The 15,566-nt window shown below is 54.1% G+C and overlaps 1 protein-coding gene across 7 annotated transcripts; it reads left to right on the forward strand.

Annotated features, from left to right (window-relative positions):
- Nucleotides 1-1,655: 1,655 nt before the first annotated feature.
- On the forward strand, nucleotides 1,656-15,092 carry PIANP (PILR alpha associated neural protein). 7 transcript variants are annotated; one of them, XM_085068768.1, is made up of 7 exons: nucleotides 1,656-1,802; nucleotides 2,680-2,850; nucleotides 9,174-9,242; nucleotides 9,374-9,975; nucleotides 10,113-10,194; nucleotides 10,423-10,650; nucleotides 10,801-15,092. In XM_085068768.1, the coding sequence occupies exons 3-7, from the start codon at nucleotides 9,226-9,228 to the stop codon at nucleotides 10,820-10,822; spliced, it is 951 nt and encodes a 316-aa protein (XP_084924894.1). In that variant the 5' UTR covers nucleotides 1,656-1,802; nucleotides 2,680-2,850; nucleotides 9,174-9,225; the 3' UTR covers nucleotides 10,823-15,092. The 7 variants fall into 7 exon arrangements, with proteins under 7 accessions (XP_084924894.1, XP_084924895.1, XP_084924900.1 ...); XM_085068769.1 differs by lacking the exon at nucleotides 1,656-1,802 and adding an exon at nucleotides 2,205-2,353 and having other exon boundaries at nucleotides 9,377-9,975; XM_085068774.1 differs by lacking the exon at nucleotides 1,656-1,802 and adding an exon at nucleotides 2,206-2,353 and having other exon boundaries at nucleotides 9,174-9,270; nucleotides 9,345-9,975.
- The last annotated feature ends 474 nt before the right edge of the window (nucleotides 15,093-15,566 follow it).

Raw genomic sequence — 15,566 nt, forward strand, 5'->3', positions numbered from 1 at the left:
CTGCTGGTTTTCATACAATTTGTTCGAGTTTATTTACCTTTTAGACGACAGTTATTTTGTCAAATCCATGGCAACTAACAGACAGACAGATGGGGTTCTGCAGGTAGCAGGGAAACCTCATGGGTCTCTCTCCCCTTAGGAAACAACACTAAAAGCAGCAGCAGTGGCCTGCTTGGCCTCAGGACTCCTGGGTGTAAATGATCTGTACATGATCACTGCCAGACAGAAATAACAGCCAGGAACACCTGATTCCATCTCTCCCCTCAAATTTCCATGTAATTTTACATTAGCTTTCCCTTGAAAAGCAAACCAAACAAGCCATTCCATTTATATCATGTAAGAGTGAGCTACAAGTGACATCAGCCCTTGAGGTCTCTGTTCCCATCATCTCGATGGCTTTCCTGACTCCCCCCACCACATCTCTCAAGGTCCCTACAAAATCCTGCTCCTTGTCCTCTGTCATATTTCTGACTCCATTTGCTGCCTTCTGTAGTTTTACTCTTCAGGGGGATTTTCAGTGTTTGCGTCATTTGGATTTTCACCCTTTAGCTGACCTTTCCCTGGTTGAAATTTCTCCTCTGTTTTGTGCTTCCCAATTATACTAAACACATTCGTCAGGATTTGAAAAGGTCAGAGAGAGCCTGTGTGCCTGATGTAGCCCCTTCCAGAGCTTTCTACCCTCTGCTACTCCCAGGTGAGGAAGCAGGAAAAGAAGCGCAGAGAGCAAGGCGAGCTGAACGCCGACTTGTGCTGCTCCACCATGTCTGCACGGGGGGTTTCTTGGGATGAGAGTGTGAGGGATCACTGAGCAAGGTTTGCACAGATGATTTGTACAAGTCCTGTGAGAGCCAGAGATGAAAAGGCTGGAGAATGCGACAGGAGCCTGGATAATCTCTGACATAAAGCCCCATGTACATGAAGGGGACAAAAGCCAGGGGGGTTGCCGTGTGCATGCCTGGTGGCACACAGTGGTGCAGCATCTCACACAAACCTCAGCCATGACACTGCCACCAGCAGTTCCATCCTCCCACACCCCAGCCTCCCAGGGACAGTAAGCCTTAACACAACCACATCCCTGTGCTGATACATCCAAATACACACCAACATCGCTCCCGAACATGCGAAAAACCTGTTGAGTCTCCCAGACATGCTCACAAATACACATGCGAGACTCAAGCATCCTGGTGTGGGAAAGCTCTGGAGCAGCCTGGTTCATTGGCACAGGAGCTTGCAGGAGGCCTGATGAAGAACAACAGGCTCAGCCCCTTCAGATATCTGTCCAAAGTTGGCACGACCTGTTCTGGGCATCCTGCCGTGCTCAGGTTTGGTACTGTGTGTCCATTTGTCACCTGCATCCATCCCTGATGCAGTGGCAGTTTGCTTTACAGCTCAGTGCTATCTCTACTATTTCTTTATGGTATTTTTTTTTCCCAGGGTCAGTCACAGTCTTTCCTCATCGCTTTATGATGAAAAGTTTGATTGTTTTTGAGGATCTGAGGAAATTACTTTCCTGCTTCCTCATATTTCAGGCCCTGGAGTGGAAACTGTCTCTCTGTCATTGACTTTCTTCTCTCGCCCGTTGGTTGTTCAGCTGCTCCCTTCTGATTTGGTCTGTGCTTTCTGTTTGGTTCTTGATGGTGGAGGGAGATGTTCCCTGTGAAACACTCGGCCCCTCAAAGGCACATCAGCTTCTTTCTTTAATTTTGCTGTCACATCCCTACCATTTCCAGACGCATCCCATCGATCCCTGGCAGAAGCGCTCTCGGGGACACGCTCAGAAGACCTGGGTGATCCCTCAACGGGTAAAACACACCTTGGACGGATCCCCCTCCTCTCCCCCCTTCCCCATCGCTCCTACCTCTCCCGCGTGTCCCACGGGCTCTGCCCGTGAGGCTTGACCGAACCCGCCGCCTGCCCCGCTGGGGATGCGCCTCGCCGGGGCCGCCCGTCTGCCGCCCCCCCGCCCGGTACCGCGGCGGCCACGGGGGCCCGGGGGGCCGAAGCCCGGGGATGATGGATGCGGGGACGGGGGGCGGGACCGGGGGGTAGCATCTCCCCGAGGGCACTGCTGCGGGGCGGAAAGGCGAGGGACGGCGGGGGTGAGCCCCGGGGGGCGGCTCGGGGGAGGGGGATCCCGGGGGGCCTCCGCCCCTAAGGACGGACCCGTCCGGGGGTGGCATTCGCCGGAGCGAGCTGGAGCGACGGGTCCCTTGGAGACACCTCTCTCCATGGCAACCTAATCGCTTCCTGTGAAGATCCCGAAATAACCGACGAGACGGGGGAGCGGAGCCGAGCGGAGCCGAGCGGAGCGGAGCCGTGCGGGCAGCGGCGGCGGGGAGGCGGCGGGGGGCAGGTCCGGCGGGCGGCGGGCGCGGGGCTGCGGGAGCGCGGCGCGGGCGGGCAGGGAGCGGGAGGAGCCTTCGCGCCCGGCCGCCGGGGCAGGGGGCTCCGGGCCGGGGGGACGCGCTGCCCCCGCCCGGCCGCTGCTCTCGCCCGGCCGCCCCGGCGCCCCCCGCGGGCTGCAGCGGGGCCACGGTGCCGGGCGCGCCCGTGCCAGCAGCCATGGGGTTAACGGGAGGCAGCGAGCGAGAGAGACAGAGACAGAGAGAGAGAAAGAGGGGCTGGACCAGTCCTCGGCAGCTGTTTATTTCAAGGCATCTCTCGCTCCCTCTCCCTCAGCCAAGGCTCAGCCTCAGCAAACCTTCCTCCTCCTCCTCCTCTTCCTCCTCCTCCTCCTCCTCCTCCTCTCCTTTCTTCGTCCTGGCCATGAGAGGCACGGGCAGCAGCAGCTGTGCTCCCCCAGCCCCCTGCTCCGCCGCCCCGGCTGCGCCCCACTCGTCTCCCCGTAAGGTAAGTTCATCCTCTCCGCCCGGGCTTGGGGGACAGAGTGGGGACGGGGCTGCAGGGGTGGGGGGGAGGGAGGCTGCATGCCCGTCTCCAAGTCATCTCTCCCCGTCTCCTTCCCTGTGTCCTTTCTCCCCCTTTTTCTTTTCCCTTTCCCCATCTAGGTGCTCTGTCTCCTTCTAGCCGGCTGTCTCCTTCCTCCCCGCTCTTTTTCCTTCTCTTTTAGTCGGGGGCAGGGGATGCCTGAGGGGCCAGGAGGGAGGGGGCACAGCCGAGGGATCGTTGCCTCTTGCCCTCCAGCTCCGGGCTCCATCACAGACCTGTTGTGCTGGAGCACTGGAGCCTGCACTGAGGAAGGCGACTTCAGCCAAATTGGCGCAGCTGGAGAAAGGAAACAGAGGGGTCAGTCCCACCTCCTGCCTGGCCAAGGGTGCACCATGCAAGAGAGAGCAATTCAGATGTGGAGACTCAGCACTTGAAGCACTTGGATGCCCGGGAACAGTAGGAAACTGGGAGGCAGAAGATTGTCAGACTCATGACATGTATTGCAGGCAGGCACTAGATGGCAGGGGACCGGCATCCTAGAGTGCTGCTTGGAATGGGGCCACACTCACAGTTCCCAAATGCAGGGAGACTTAAGCTCAGAGGACCATTGATGGGCTTCACACGCCCATTCCCTCGCTATGAAAATGCCCAAATGCAGCATCACCCTTCCAGCCCTGCATTTTGCCCCAGCCTAGGATTGCCATACCAGCCCGTAAGTGCTCACCCTGGTAGCCTGGCACGGGAATTCCCATCGGCAAGTCACTGAACGCTGCAGGACCCGCACTGACTCAGGGCGAGCAGTGTCAGCCCCTCCGTGATCCTGCTGGATCCTCCCGGGTGCTGCCACCAACCCTCTCAGCCTCAGACATCAGGTAGAGCAGCCTGACGTGAGGCACTGCATTCCAACTGCCAGCCCCCAAATTCAGCCAGCTTTGGGAGGTGTTGTCCCCAGCCCCACGCATAGCGGAAACTCTTCCCGGATGGGCTTGGCATCTCCCACCCCAGGGTACCAGCATTTGGATTCACAGTCCCAGCTGCCAAAACTCCTCCGAGTGCAGAAGAATTGTTTCCCTGGGTCATCTGCTCTGGGATTCCTCCCTTTCCCTGTCCCCACCCAGCCGAATACAGCAGGGCATATATGTAATGCCCTTTTCACCAACACTGGGGTTCATGCTTCCTGCTGCCAAACCAGTAATGACTGCATCTCTGCCTCTTGGACCATGAACTCCGGGGTGTTTCATGGCCACTGAGAAAAATACAGGTGTGGTGTGCCCAGGGCACCACAGTGTGGGGGGGGTCTCGCTTGCCAGTGCCTGAACTCGCTCTGCTCAGTGCTTGGAGACAGCTGCTAGGTTCTGTGGTCCCACATCACAGTCTCGTATCACTAGCTGTCACCATAGCCCTTAATGCTGGCTGGGAGTTTAAAAAATGACAGCCAACCTAGCATTGCTTCTCTGTGAGGAGGGCTGAGTCCTCCTCAGGTTTGTTTTGATTTTTTCATCACTATTTCGAGTGGAATCGTTGCAGTGGGGGAGCTGGGTGAAGCAAGGATTTGCATGAAGCTCTCGGTGCTGCGGGGTTGCTAATGGCGAGCGTTATTTCAGCCAGCAGTAAGTTTCATAATCTTGGCCCAGCTCTTGTAAATGTTCCGTTTTTCAGGGTCATGAGCCTCTTTACCCTTCTTCCATCCCTTCCCCCTCTCCCCAAACTGGTTGGCAATTTCATTGTTCCAGTGGAATATATCCGTCATGTGAGGTCATCGCTGCATAAGGAGAGGTGATTGATTGCTTAGGTCACTGGGGCCTGTCCCATGCTGGGCTTTGAATGCTGGTTTGGAGACCTTGAACCAGACTCTGTGCTCAAAGGCGAGGGGATGTGGGGTGCAGAGGGGCACGGTGATGCATTCCCGGCAGCTTGAGTTGCCGAGCAAACAGACTGCTGCATTCTCAACTAGCTGGAGCGCTCTGAGAGCAGACAGCTTCATTCCTAGAGGCACAGTATCACAGCAGTCAAGCTCTAGATGTTACAAAAATACAGATAGATCATCATCTGCCAGCTGAGCCAGACAGAATCGGGTGCAACTCTTCTCCCATTCCCGGATGGAAGGAGACTCTACCCGCTCCTCACTAACACGGCTTGTGTGCGCTTGGCTTCATCCAACTGCTCTCCAGTCAGAGCTGATCTCGGCTAGGCATCGAGAAAGCTGTGAGATTCTCAGATTTTAAGGCCAGAGGGACCATTTTGATCATTGAGACTGACCTACAGCAGAGCACAGGCCAGAGAATTTCACCAATTTAATTTCCTGCGCCAAGCCCATAACTTCTGATTGAACTGTAGCATCTCTTTTAGGAATACAGCCAGGCAAAGGCTGCAGGCAGTAGGGAACACACCACCTGCCTAGGTGAATTCTGCTGGTGTGTGACCCTCTTTATTAATAGTATTGTTCCTCATTTGAATTTGTCAAACTTCAGCATTTTGTAACAGAAGGTTACAGATTGCATTTGATGCGAGGGAGCTACAGCACACGGCTGGTTCTTTTATTCCTGTGATGCCTTTTTTATTTGGATAGGATTTATCTATGGCGTTAAGGTATACAAGGATCCTGAACACAGAGAAGGAGTTATCGTAAGCGAATCCTAGGGCTTTCCTGGGGCATGGTAGTATCTGAACTCCAGAGCTCAGGGTGTGACATTCAGGGTTTAGTCTGAGCTCCCTGCTCTGAGCAGGAGTGTAGCAGGCTTTGCTCCTAGCCATTAGGTAGGATGTAAATTCCCAGCCCCCCTGGTGAGCTGCTATATATGCTTTGGGGCATGGCTACCAAGATCTGCTCTCTCATGTCCCAGCAGCAGTGGGTCCATGCTGCGGGAGACTTACAAAGAGAGAGAAAGCACAGATGGGTGTGGGGAACAGCAGCAGGATCCATGCTTCCATCCTGCAAATGCAATGAGAGCAGCTCCTAACAGATTAGCCCCAGTCTGGACTGATGGTAGGGTCCATATGCAGTAGCACAGAACAGTGTAATTCTTACTCACTGCTTTCAAGCACCAAGATTCACAAACTGAGCTCAATGAAGTGCCCCGGGGAAATAGCTTTGTCATTCACACTCTGTCATCTGTGCATCACAGGACGAAACGCTGAGCTGAAGGCTCTGTACCTAGAGTGAAAGCATACAGGTTCCTGTTCAGACTCTGGGAGCAGCCCTGTCCAGTTTTATTGCCATTAGACCTGAGAAACACATATGAAAGCAGGAGCCTTGCCAGGAGGTACTGGTGTAGAAATCCACTCTCTCTGCTCTGGCACACAAAGGCTTCTTGAATGGTATAACGTGGGATTTATACACCCAGGTAGTAAGAGCATTGGCATCCCCTCCTCTGTTCTGAAGATCTACCAGTTTATTCAGGATCCACACTGGGAGCTGCATCCAGAGCCAAACGAAGGGCATGTGTTACTCTTGCCCTCCAACACAGCAGGGTCTGTGCCCAGGACACAATCCCACTGCCTGTGGCTGACCGCAGAGTGCCCCCAGACATGCTTTGTCTGCTGGTTTGTCAATAATCCACAGGGACATCTATGCTCCATTTCAAACACAAATGCTCCAAGCACGGCAGAATCCAGCCTGCACTGGCTGGTATTTTCACCTGAACCCTTCCTCTGGTCCCACACCTTCCATGCTATGGGAGACACCTCTGTCCTGCTTCCAGCTGTTGCACAATCAGTCCTGGGTGTGCCAGTGCAGGACCCACTCTTAGTCTTTGACCACGATCTGATTAGCAAACCAGAATGTGTTGACAGAGACCAACTGAGTTTACATCATTCCTGCACTCACCTGGAGCCACCTTTGGGGTTGGGGCACCAGGACTCACCAGGTCTTCACTGTGAGCAGCAGAACCCATGCACAGCAATGTCTCCAGTCTGAGGCTTGCACCCCATGTCTGGGCTGTCACCTCCTCAGCATCATGAGCACATGAGGCTGTCAGTGCTGGGACTCACCCCTCCTTGGCTCATTCCAGACATTACCTGCTCTGTAGGGCTGAAATTTAGACAACCGTGTGTGGAAGCCATCCAGGATTTGGCTCTGCAGGGTTTCTTACTCCCAGGCTTTTGACCCTGGAAGTCCATAGTCTGGGGTGTCGTTGCCAGAGCTCACAATCTCAGCTGAGAAGAACAGCGATGTCTCCATTCTGAGGCCTCTCAACAAGCGAGGAGAGCACAGTGACCCCAGCATTCCTACACCCAGGCACGTTTCTGAGGGTAGAGCCATCGCTGTTAGGAGGAATGCCAGAGGTTATGTGTGCACCCCTACTGTACCACACTTCCCTGTGGCACTGGCACTGAGGTCTACCTGCACCCGGAGAATGTTGCCCCTGCTGGGATGGCACAGTCCAGACCCACATCTCCTGCTTCCTGATCAAAACAGCCCCCAACCCCCAAAGACTTGAGCTGCGACTGAGAGTGCCGTGCCACAAGTAGAGCAGGCTCTTCAACCCAGGGAACTTCTGCCCCATGGTGAGTCCCAGGAACGGCCCCAGGCACTCCAGGCCACCTTGAAAGCCCTCCTGCAACTTGTGTGCCCTCTAGCCTGGGGATTCACACAAGGAGGTCCTCCATGCTTGGAATTCCCTCTCTTTCATAGTCCAAAATAAATTCTGTCGTGGATTTGTGTTGCCAGACATGATCTTCCAACAGCATCGTGATCATAATCCAGATGGCCAAGATCTCGCCAGTCTCTGGCTTCAGAAGAAACTTGCTCCATTCTGCTGCTTCTCTGCAGAGCTGCGTTTTAATAGTGAGTCCCCTCCAAGGCTTAGAGATTCAGGAGCAAAGTACAAAGAAATGCTGAGAATAGCTGCTCTTTTCTCCTCATCTTCATCTCAGGATCCCTCCAGAGACTGATCTTGCCCCGGAGGGAGGGGCAGGGCACATTAGCCAACAATTCTTTTTTTTTCTGTGAACTTTGTTTAAATATTTAACAGAAGGAAACTAAAAATATCCCCAGTTAATGCAGCAGGAGCTAGACAGCTACTTAGTCTTGGGTGCCCTTCCTCCTGGCCCCTCTTCTCAGGTGTACATCACAGCAAGCACCGGGCTCTTTCCTCAGGAAGAGAAAGCCTCCCACCCAGGAGGGGCTGGAGTTTTAGTTCAGGGCATGGGGTGAGCAGGGGCAGATGGCAGTAACCCCTTGGAGGCTAGGAGGTGCAGCACAGCTGGCTCAGGGCTGGAGGGGCAGGGTTGGACTCTGCATTGACTCCCTCAGCCAAGCATTCCTATTTCTCCATCCTGGCAGCTACAGGAGGGCATGACCGGGGGTTGTCGGCATTCATGCTTTCCCCTTCACGATGAAGGAGCAGGCTGAACATCTCGCATGATTTTTTTTTGTCCTGTGTGTGCGTGCAGTCGCGGAGAGGATCCGGGCTCAGGCACGTAAGAGCTCACGGGGAAGGGCTGGCACCACGCTGTGCCCAGCCAAGGGAAGGGGCAGGCAGCATGAAGGGCAGCCGTGCTGCCCCGGGCTGGTGCCGCAGGGTGCTGTGCGGCCGGGGCAGAAATACGGCTGAGGGGAGCTGACCTCACTGTGTGTTTGCTGCTCAGCCCTGGGAGGTGGGAGAGAAAAGGGAGGAATAGGGGAGAAGGGGAGGGATGGGACAGTGCAGAGGACATTAAGACAAGGAGTGTTGGGAAGGTAATTTCTTGTTAGCTAAGAGGAAAGTAAATACTAAATATTTGATAGGCATATTTTTTCTCTTATATTCTTTAGTGAGGCTGGACTTTTCTCGCTGATTCACTCTTTCTCAGTCATCTTGGTTTATCACTCTTGTGCTTCCCCTCTTGCTCCCTCGCTCTGGCACACAATGAAGAGGCTCTTTTTTAATAAATGGATTACACGCTCTACACTATAAATAAACACAGGAATTAAGATTCCAACTTGTTCCAGTGATAAGCAAACAAAGATGCCGAATCCCCCTCTCGGCCCTCAGACAGGAGAGTCCCTGGGGAAGCTGCGCATGTGCCTGGGCACGTGTGCTCCAGAGATCGCTCCTTGCTTCTGTGAGCATATGCTAACGCCTGTGTTTCTGTGTGGAGCTGGCATGGGGGGCACGATGACGATGCACCTCCGTGCTTGGGAGGCATGGGAGCAGGAGAAGGTGCACGTGTGTGTGCATGGACTCCCCTTATCCTGCCTTGCGGGACCAGGAACTTGCCTGGGGTGGCACACGCTGCCTGCAAGGAGAGAGCTGTCCCCGCTGCATGAGGGGACACTGACACCCCTCCCTTTTTGTTCCCAGTGAAGAAGATGAGACAAGATCCTGACTGAGCAAAGACACTGTTGCATCTGAGATGGAGCCCAGTGCCTGGTAGGTTCACAGCTTCCCACGCTGGCAGGTGAGGCGGGAAGAAAACAGGAGTGTGGGCGGTGGGCTGCTTGGCCTTTCAACAGGAGGGACATTTCAGATCAGGCTCTCTTCTTCTTCCCCCCACCCCGCAGCAGGATGCCCCCACTCCTCGCTCGCATCCACTCCCTGCAGCTCTGGCATCTCCTCCTCGTCGTCTTGGCCGTCCCTCCTCCTGGCATATGGTCACTTCGCTCTCGGGGCCCGGCGGCCGCTCGGCCTCTTTGCACCCGCCGGAGCCCCTCGGCCCCGCGCTCCATTTGCATCTGGGAAAGGACCTCGCAGCCGGAGCGGGATTCCCGCTCGGATTCCCGCTCGGATTCCCGCTCGGATTCCCGCTCGGCCCTGCCGCGCCAGCGTGCCCTGCCTGTGCGGGGAGCAGAGCTGCGGCATGTGGTGCGGCTGAGGCGCCAGGCCGCGGGGGCACGGCCTGCCACCCCCTCGGGATTCGAGGACGGCATGCCCTCCTCCCAGTACCCCTGGGCCATCGTGTGGGGTCCCACGGTGTCGGACGAGGATGGAGGGGACACAAACTCGGCCAACCCAGGCTTCCCACCGCTGGGATACACCTTTGTGTCGCCGCACGGGATGGCGACGGCGCAGCCCAACTCGCACTCGCTCCTGCACAACGCGGGGCTCAACCTGCGCGAGACGCCGGCCACCCTGCGGCCCTTCTTGTTCGGGCCCCGGGGGGAAGGTAAATCTGCCCTTCGCTTCTTTCACCCCTCAGGAGCAGCGCTTTCTGCAAAACTCTTCAGGAAGCTCCCCTTGTCCTGCTGCTCTCTGGGGACCGGAGGGAGTGACCATCACAACTCCCACTCCTCTGTCTCGCAGGTGTGGACCCCCAGCTGTACGTCACCATCACCATCTCCATAATCATTGTCCTGGTTGCCACTGGAATCATATTCAAGTTCTGGTGAGTGGGGTTTGGGCCAATGGAAGCTCTAACTGGGCCAGTGTCTACAAGAGGACTGTGGGCTTGGAATCCATTTGTCCCAGGGGTGCAGAGCTGGTGCTGCAATCCCTTGCAAGGTTTGGCATTTGGCCACGCTGGGCTCTAATGCTGAGCATAATGGGGTCCATCCCACAAACCTCCCAAGGGCTGGGGCTTGTCTCTTTACCTCACCCCTTACTCTCTCCAAAGCTGGGACCGTAACCAGAAACGCCGGCGTCACTCGGGGCAGCAGAGCAGTGGGAGGCAGCAGGAGAGCCAGCAGCCTCTCACGGACCTCTCCCCCACCACCGTCAGCATCCTGGGGCCCTACGGTGACCCCCTGACCCCCACGCCTGAGACAGAGCAGTCCAGGCAGGGCCAGGAGGGTGCAGAGAAACTGGGTGGCCATGGGAAGAATGCAGCCTTCCAGCTCAACCGGTGAGTGCCAGTGAGCTGGGGCAGGAGGGGCTGGCAGGGGACAGGGGAACAAGCACAATGAGGGAGTATAAAGGTGGCGTTTGTTAGCGGGGGTGGTGGGTTTGGGGCAGTGTAAGCACTAATTAATTTCCAATTCCCTCTTTCCCCCAGAATCCCACTGGTGAACCTGTGAAGCTCCCGGGAGAGGCTGAGCTGGCTCCCCCATCCTCTTATCACAGCTGGCGAGCACAGACTCCCGCCGCCTCTGCTACCCCAGGAAAAAATCAACCTCCTTGTGCCACGGCCCACCACCACCACCATTATTAACCAACCCCACTGGGACGTGCCTGGGCAAATGGATGAGCTGGGCCACCTTAGCCTCCTGCTGGGGGAAGGTTGGGGACCCGCCCTGGCCACGCAGGACAGGGTGACGAGAGAGCAGGAGGGTGGGAGGGAAGACAGCTGGTGGTGGTGTGAAATCTTGACCTCCCCAGCCCCTCTCTTAGCATATGTGCACAGACACACTTGGATCTCCATGACTCTCTCACCAGTGCATGCCTGACATCGGGGGTAGGCAAGGTGGAAAGGCGTACCCCTGTCCCCGTGGGCCCTCACCCCTCCGTGTGTCCCTTCCCATGTCGTGTGCTTTGCAGTGAACGTCTGGAGTTCAATGGCTGCAGGATTGCCCGCCAGGTGACTCAGATGGTGGCAACTGTGTCTGTTCCTGTGACCTTGGCCCTCCTGAGAGTCCCAAGGGTGGGTGAAGCTTGGGCAGAAGAGGCTCACAGAGCACCTGGGCCCTCTCAACAACCCATTTCCTTGAAGGAAATATTATCTTTCCCCTAGATGGAAGATATTCACATCTTTCCAGTTTCTTTCTGCCTAACACTCCTTTGGTTTTTTTTTTCTCTTCAGCTTGTATCTTTCTTCCTCTCTCCATCTACAGTTTTTTTCCATCAGTTCCCATCCCCCTGCCACTTCTCTTGCCAGTTAAAGTTGGAAAATATTCTTTTAGCTTTCCAAATGTTTTGATCTGTTGAAAGCCTCCTTGCTGTCCCTCTCCACCCCCTCAGTCTCCTTCAGCAAGGGTTTTCTGAAGAACACCTGCCTATGATGATACTTTCCAGAAAATCCAAGGTGGAGCCCTCTGCTCACCATGTTATTTAGCAAGTGTCCTGTACACAGCTAAAGTGTGGCATGCAGTCATAGCTGGGCATGAGGAACTTGAGTTTTGCTGGGCTGAGGTAGGGAATTGCTTCCAGACACTCCTGGCACTGGCAACAAGGCAGCAGACAGGACTGTGTGCCTGGGATTGGAAGGGTTACCATGTACTGCTGGTAGGTAAGTACACTCTCCTGGAGTGCAAGGTGACAGGAAACCCACAAGGCAGTGCTCACCAAGGGCATGAGAGAGCGGTATCTGGGCTCCCAGGTGACGCTTCATTCAATTCTCCAGCTGGTTAGAAACTGAAAGCACTGGCACAGGTAGTAGTCCAAATTGGTTGCCTGCACATGTCCTTCAGGGCTGTGGTGGTCTGTGGGACAGGCAGCCACACTGTCACTTATTTGTGTGAATAAGATCCGTGCATCTCCACCTCTTCCTATGCATGGATCCATGGGTGTCACTTTGAGGACATGTGAGATGGCAAATTTCAGCCTATTGACAATAGTTGCTCTTCTTTAGCTTTTATAGACACCTTCAAATTAATTAAAACCCCACACTGACACTGACAGAAGTGAAAAGATGCACATTTAGGTAAGGTTGTCCCTACAGTGTACAAACAATTCAGCTGCTGGACTGATGTGACCAGAGGCAGGAAAATCACCCACAATTTGAAGGCCCTAATGCACCATACAAGGTCTCTGACAAAAGTCATCTCAGAGAGAGGGAAGCAGCCCTTTCATCCTTTATCTCTGCATTAGAAGCATGTTCTTTATAGGACAAAGCACAGGGAATTTCATAAGAGGCCTGGTTCTGCTCGTTTACCCAGCTGAACTATTAGGTATTCTTTGGTCCCATCTGACTCACTGTGAAGGGCATTTAAATGAGAGTGTAAATTACAATAAGCTTCCCAAAAACAGTAGAGATTTGGAGAAAATGACAGGTCAAATAAAATTACTGGCTTATTAAAAGCACAGAGTGGCTGAAAGATGTAGGTGGAAAAGGACTCTGGAGATCTCTAGCCTAAGCACAGGTTGAGTCTGTGCTTACAGCAGGGGATATTGGTGCTTTACCGTAGATCGATCTGTTACTGAGCCTGTTCTTATTCAGGATCCATGCAAGGCTTTGGTGGACATTTAAGCTGCAGCTGGACAGGGAAGGACCAGGTGGATGTTCCTGCTTGCTGCCCCATTCATTGCTGCCCCTGTTCCCCCTCTCCCTGGCATGTCCCTGCTGGGGAAGGACATCTGCATGCAGCCTGCAGGAGGCTGCACTGCTGATTGCTGACAATTTACAATATAATGCCTTGAACTGGTTGAAGTAATCTTCCAGACCAGATTAATTAGATTGTTCTTTGATCAACAGCATTTGTTGAAACAAGGCCAGAGTTTAGACTCTTCCACTTCAAGGGCTGTCCTTGGACTTTCCAGATGTTGCATGGAGAGAAGGTTTGTAAGAAAGGGGACCACAGGAGGCATAATGAAAACATTTTCCAACACTTGATGTGGGGAAGCCCTGTGCTCTCCTGGCCAGGCTTTTGTGAATTCTCCAAACAAATCAGATTTTGGTGGTTTGGGGTTTTTTCCTCCCCCTTTTACAAGTCTCTGGTTTTGGTAAAAGTATCTCCAGGGAGTGAAACCTTCCATGGATACTGTGGTAAGGGGAAAGCTGGTGAAGCTACGTAGACAAAACTCTTACAATAACAGAAGCCTGGGTATGATGAACATCTTTTCTAAGAACCATTTTCCTAGCCAAATACATTTTTATGACAGTCATTCAATCTGTCACACAAAACAGGTTAGATACAGGGAAACAACTTCATTGTCCTGCCCAAACATTCATTGCTATGCTTTATCCCTGGAACAAAACACTCAGAACACATGTGGACACACGGGCTTCTTCCAGTCAATAAATAATCTCTCTGGATCTGTTTTCTCCATGACTGGAGCCTTATAAACCATCTTCCCCTACACAGACTGGAGCCAGAGCATGCCTCAGGTCTCTACCCTCTCCCAGGGTAATATTTTGTAGGATGTGTACATGGATGGGTTGACAGCACTGAGTACCAAGCCAGGGCAGAGGCCAGCACCTTCTTAGTCACAGCCCATCAAGTTTCCCGGTCTTCTAGATGAACAGAGGAGAATTTTTTTTTTCCATTAGAAGTTTTACAGAGAGAAAAGTGTGCAGGGAAACCAACTGCAAGTGTTCATAGTCTTGGGCTAATCCTGCTCAACATTCCTCTGCTATTGAAGGGGAACATCCAGGTGGGCTGAGTGAGATGAAGTAACTGTGTCTCTGCTGGGCTCCTGGAGAACCCTGGCTTTGTTAGCACAAGGGTGGTCTCTCTGTGAGTGCAGTGGAAGGGAGGCAAGGTCTGAGGGAGAACCCCTCTTCATTGGCCCTGTACTGTTTTGAAGCAGGAACTGGAGTGTCCTTCTCTTTACCCAAGGGTGTGATATGACCACAGGACCAAATCCTGCTTGGGCTTTTCCATCTGGTTGGTTGTAACTGGTAGGCAGGGAGCAGACCTCTGGCAGCTTCCACACCTCTCCTCCAGTCCAGTTTCCAGGAACTCATGTCCAGCCAAGCATCCCAAAATTTTAGAGAGGGCTATCTACCTCTTCCTCAATGGCACCCAAGTGCCCTTGCAAATCTGGTCCTTTCATTTCCCACTCCCCACTGCAGAAAAACACTTGGAAAGGAGTGGTTTGTTCATTCCCTGCAAGTTCTCAAACACAACCACCTTGAGACTGTTCTGAACTAAACTGTGGTTTTGTTTTTTCGCTCTGACAAACCACACCTGTGGCACAGCCTTAGAGCTGAGACCTGCAGCACAAAAGTCCTGGGTCAAACTCCAGCTCCCCAGCTGCATCCCTGCTAACGTCCCACTGTAGTCCTGGCCCTACCCTGGCAGGACCATCCATAGAGAGAGGTCCCCTTCCTTCACCAACTACTGGCCCTCTACTCCTCTTTTCCTGTTGTTTTCCCTCTCCCACTGTTTTCCCACTTCCCACTCCTGTCCTGTACCATGGTCTCCCTCCTGGTTCTCTCTCCCTACCTACTGTTTCACTCTCCCTACTCCTCTCTTGTTCTCCCTTTGCCACTCGGTCTCGTTCTGCCACGGCTTCCATCCTCCCCTCCGGCCTCCCTCCTGCTCCCCTGCTCAGTCTTGCTCTTCCCCCTCCCCTGCCCTTGTGCGCTGTGATATATATTTTTGTAGGATTTCTCTTCTCCTTGTGGTGAAATATTCAAATCTTGTGGGATGTTAGTTTCAACATTTTTAAATAAAACTTTGCAAAATATTGAAAGCAGAGCTCTTGCTGCTGTGGAAGGTGCTACACTGGAAAAGTCAGTGCAGGATGAGAGGGTCTGCACCCTGGGACAGGGGCTCAGACTCCTGACATCCCATACTCTCTTCTTGCGAGCAGAGGGGACAATTTGGCCCCGTGTCCATCTTGCCTTGGTCTCTTTGCTGGCTAAAGAGGTCCTTTGACAACCTGCATTCATTTCCATGGGAGGTGGCCCCCGGTGGCGGAGGAGCCCTTCACCCACTTCCCCACCCAAAGCTGCTGTCCTGCCTCTGGAGCTGCTGCCTCCCAGGCACGCGCTGGGGCTGTTTGTCACACGCCGCCTCACGATGGGGGCCAGGGTGTCCGGGAGAGGTGACAGAAGCCGCGGGGATGGGAGGGACATGCAGCGCTGCAGGCGCAGAAGCCTCCCTCACTCTGTTCCCCGCGGCTGCCTCCGCAATTTCTATTTACAGCCCTGCTGCCTCC

This window comes from Lichenostomus cassidix, chromosome 1 (assembly GCF_008360975.1).
Source record: "Lichenostomus cassidix isolate B80296 chromosome 1, HeHo_3.0, whole genome shotgun sequence".
Taxonomy (NCBI): Eukaryota; Metazoa; Chordata; class Aves; order Passeriformes; family Meliphagidae; genus Lichenostomus; species Lichenostomus cassidix.

Bases quoted from the DNA above. Each gene is read 5' to 3' on its own strand.
- PIANP (XM_085068768.1), top strand. The intron at 9,976-10,112 runs GTAAATCTGCCC...TCTGTCTCGCAG, and splicing joins GTTCGGGCCCCGGGGGGAAG to GTGTGGACCCCCAGCTGTAC. The intron at 10,651-10,800 runs GTGAGTGCCAGT...TCTTTCCCCCAG, and splicing joins GCAGCCTTCCAGCTCAACCG to AATCCCACTGGTGAACCTGT.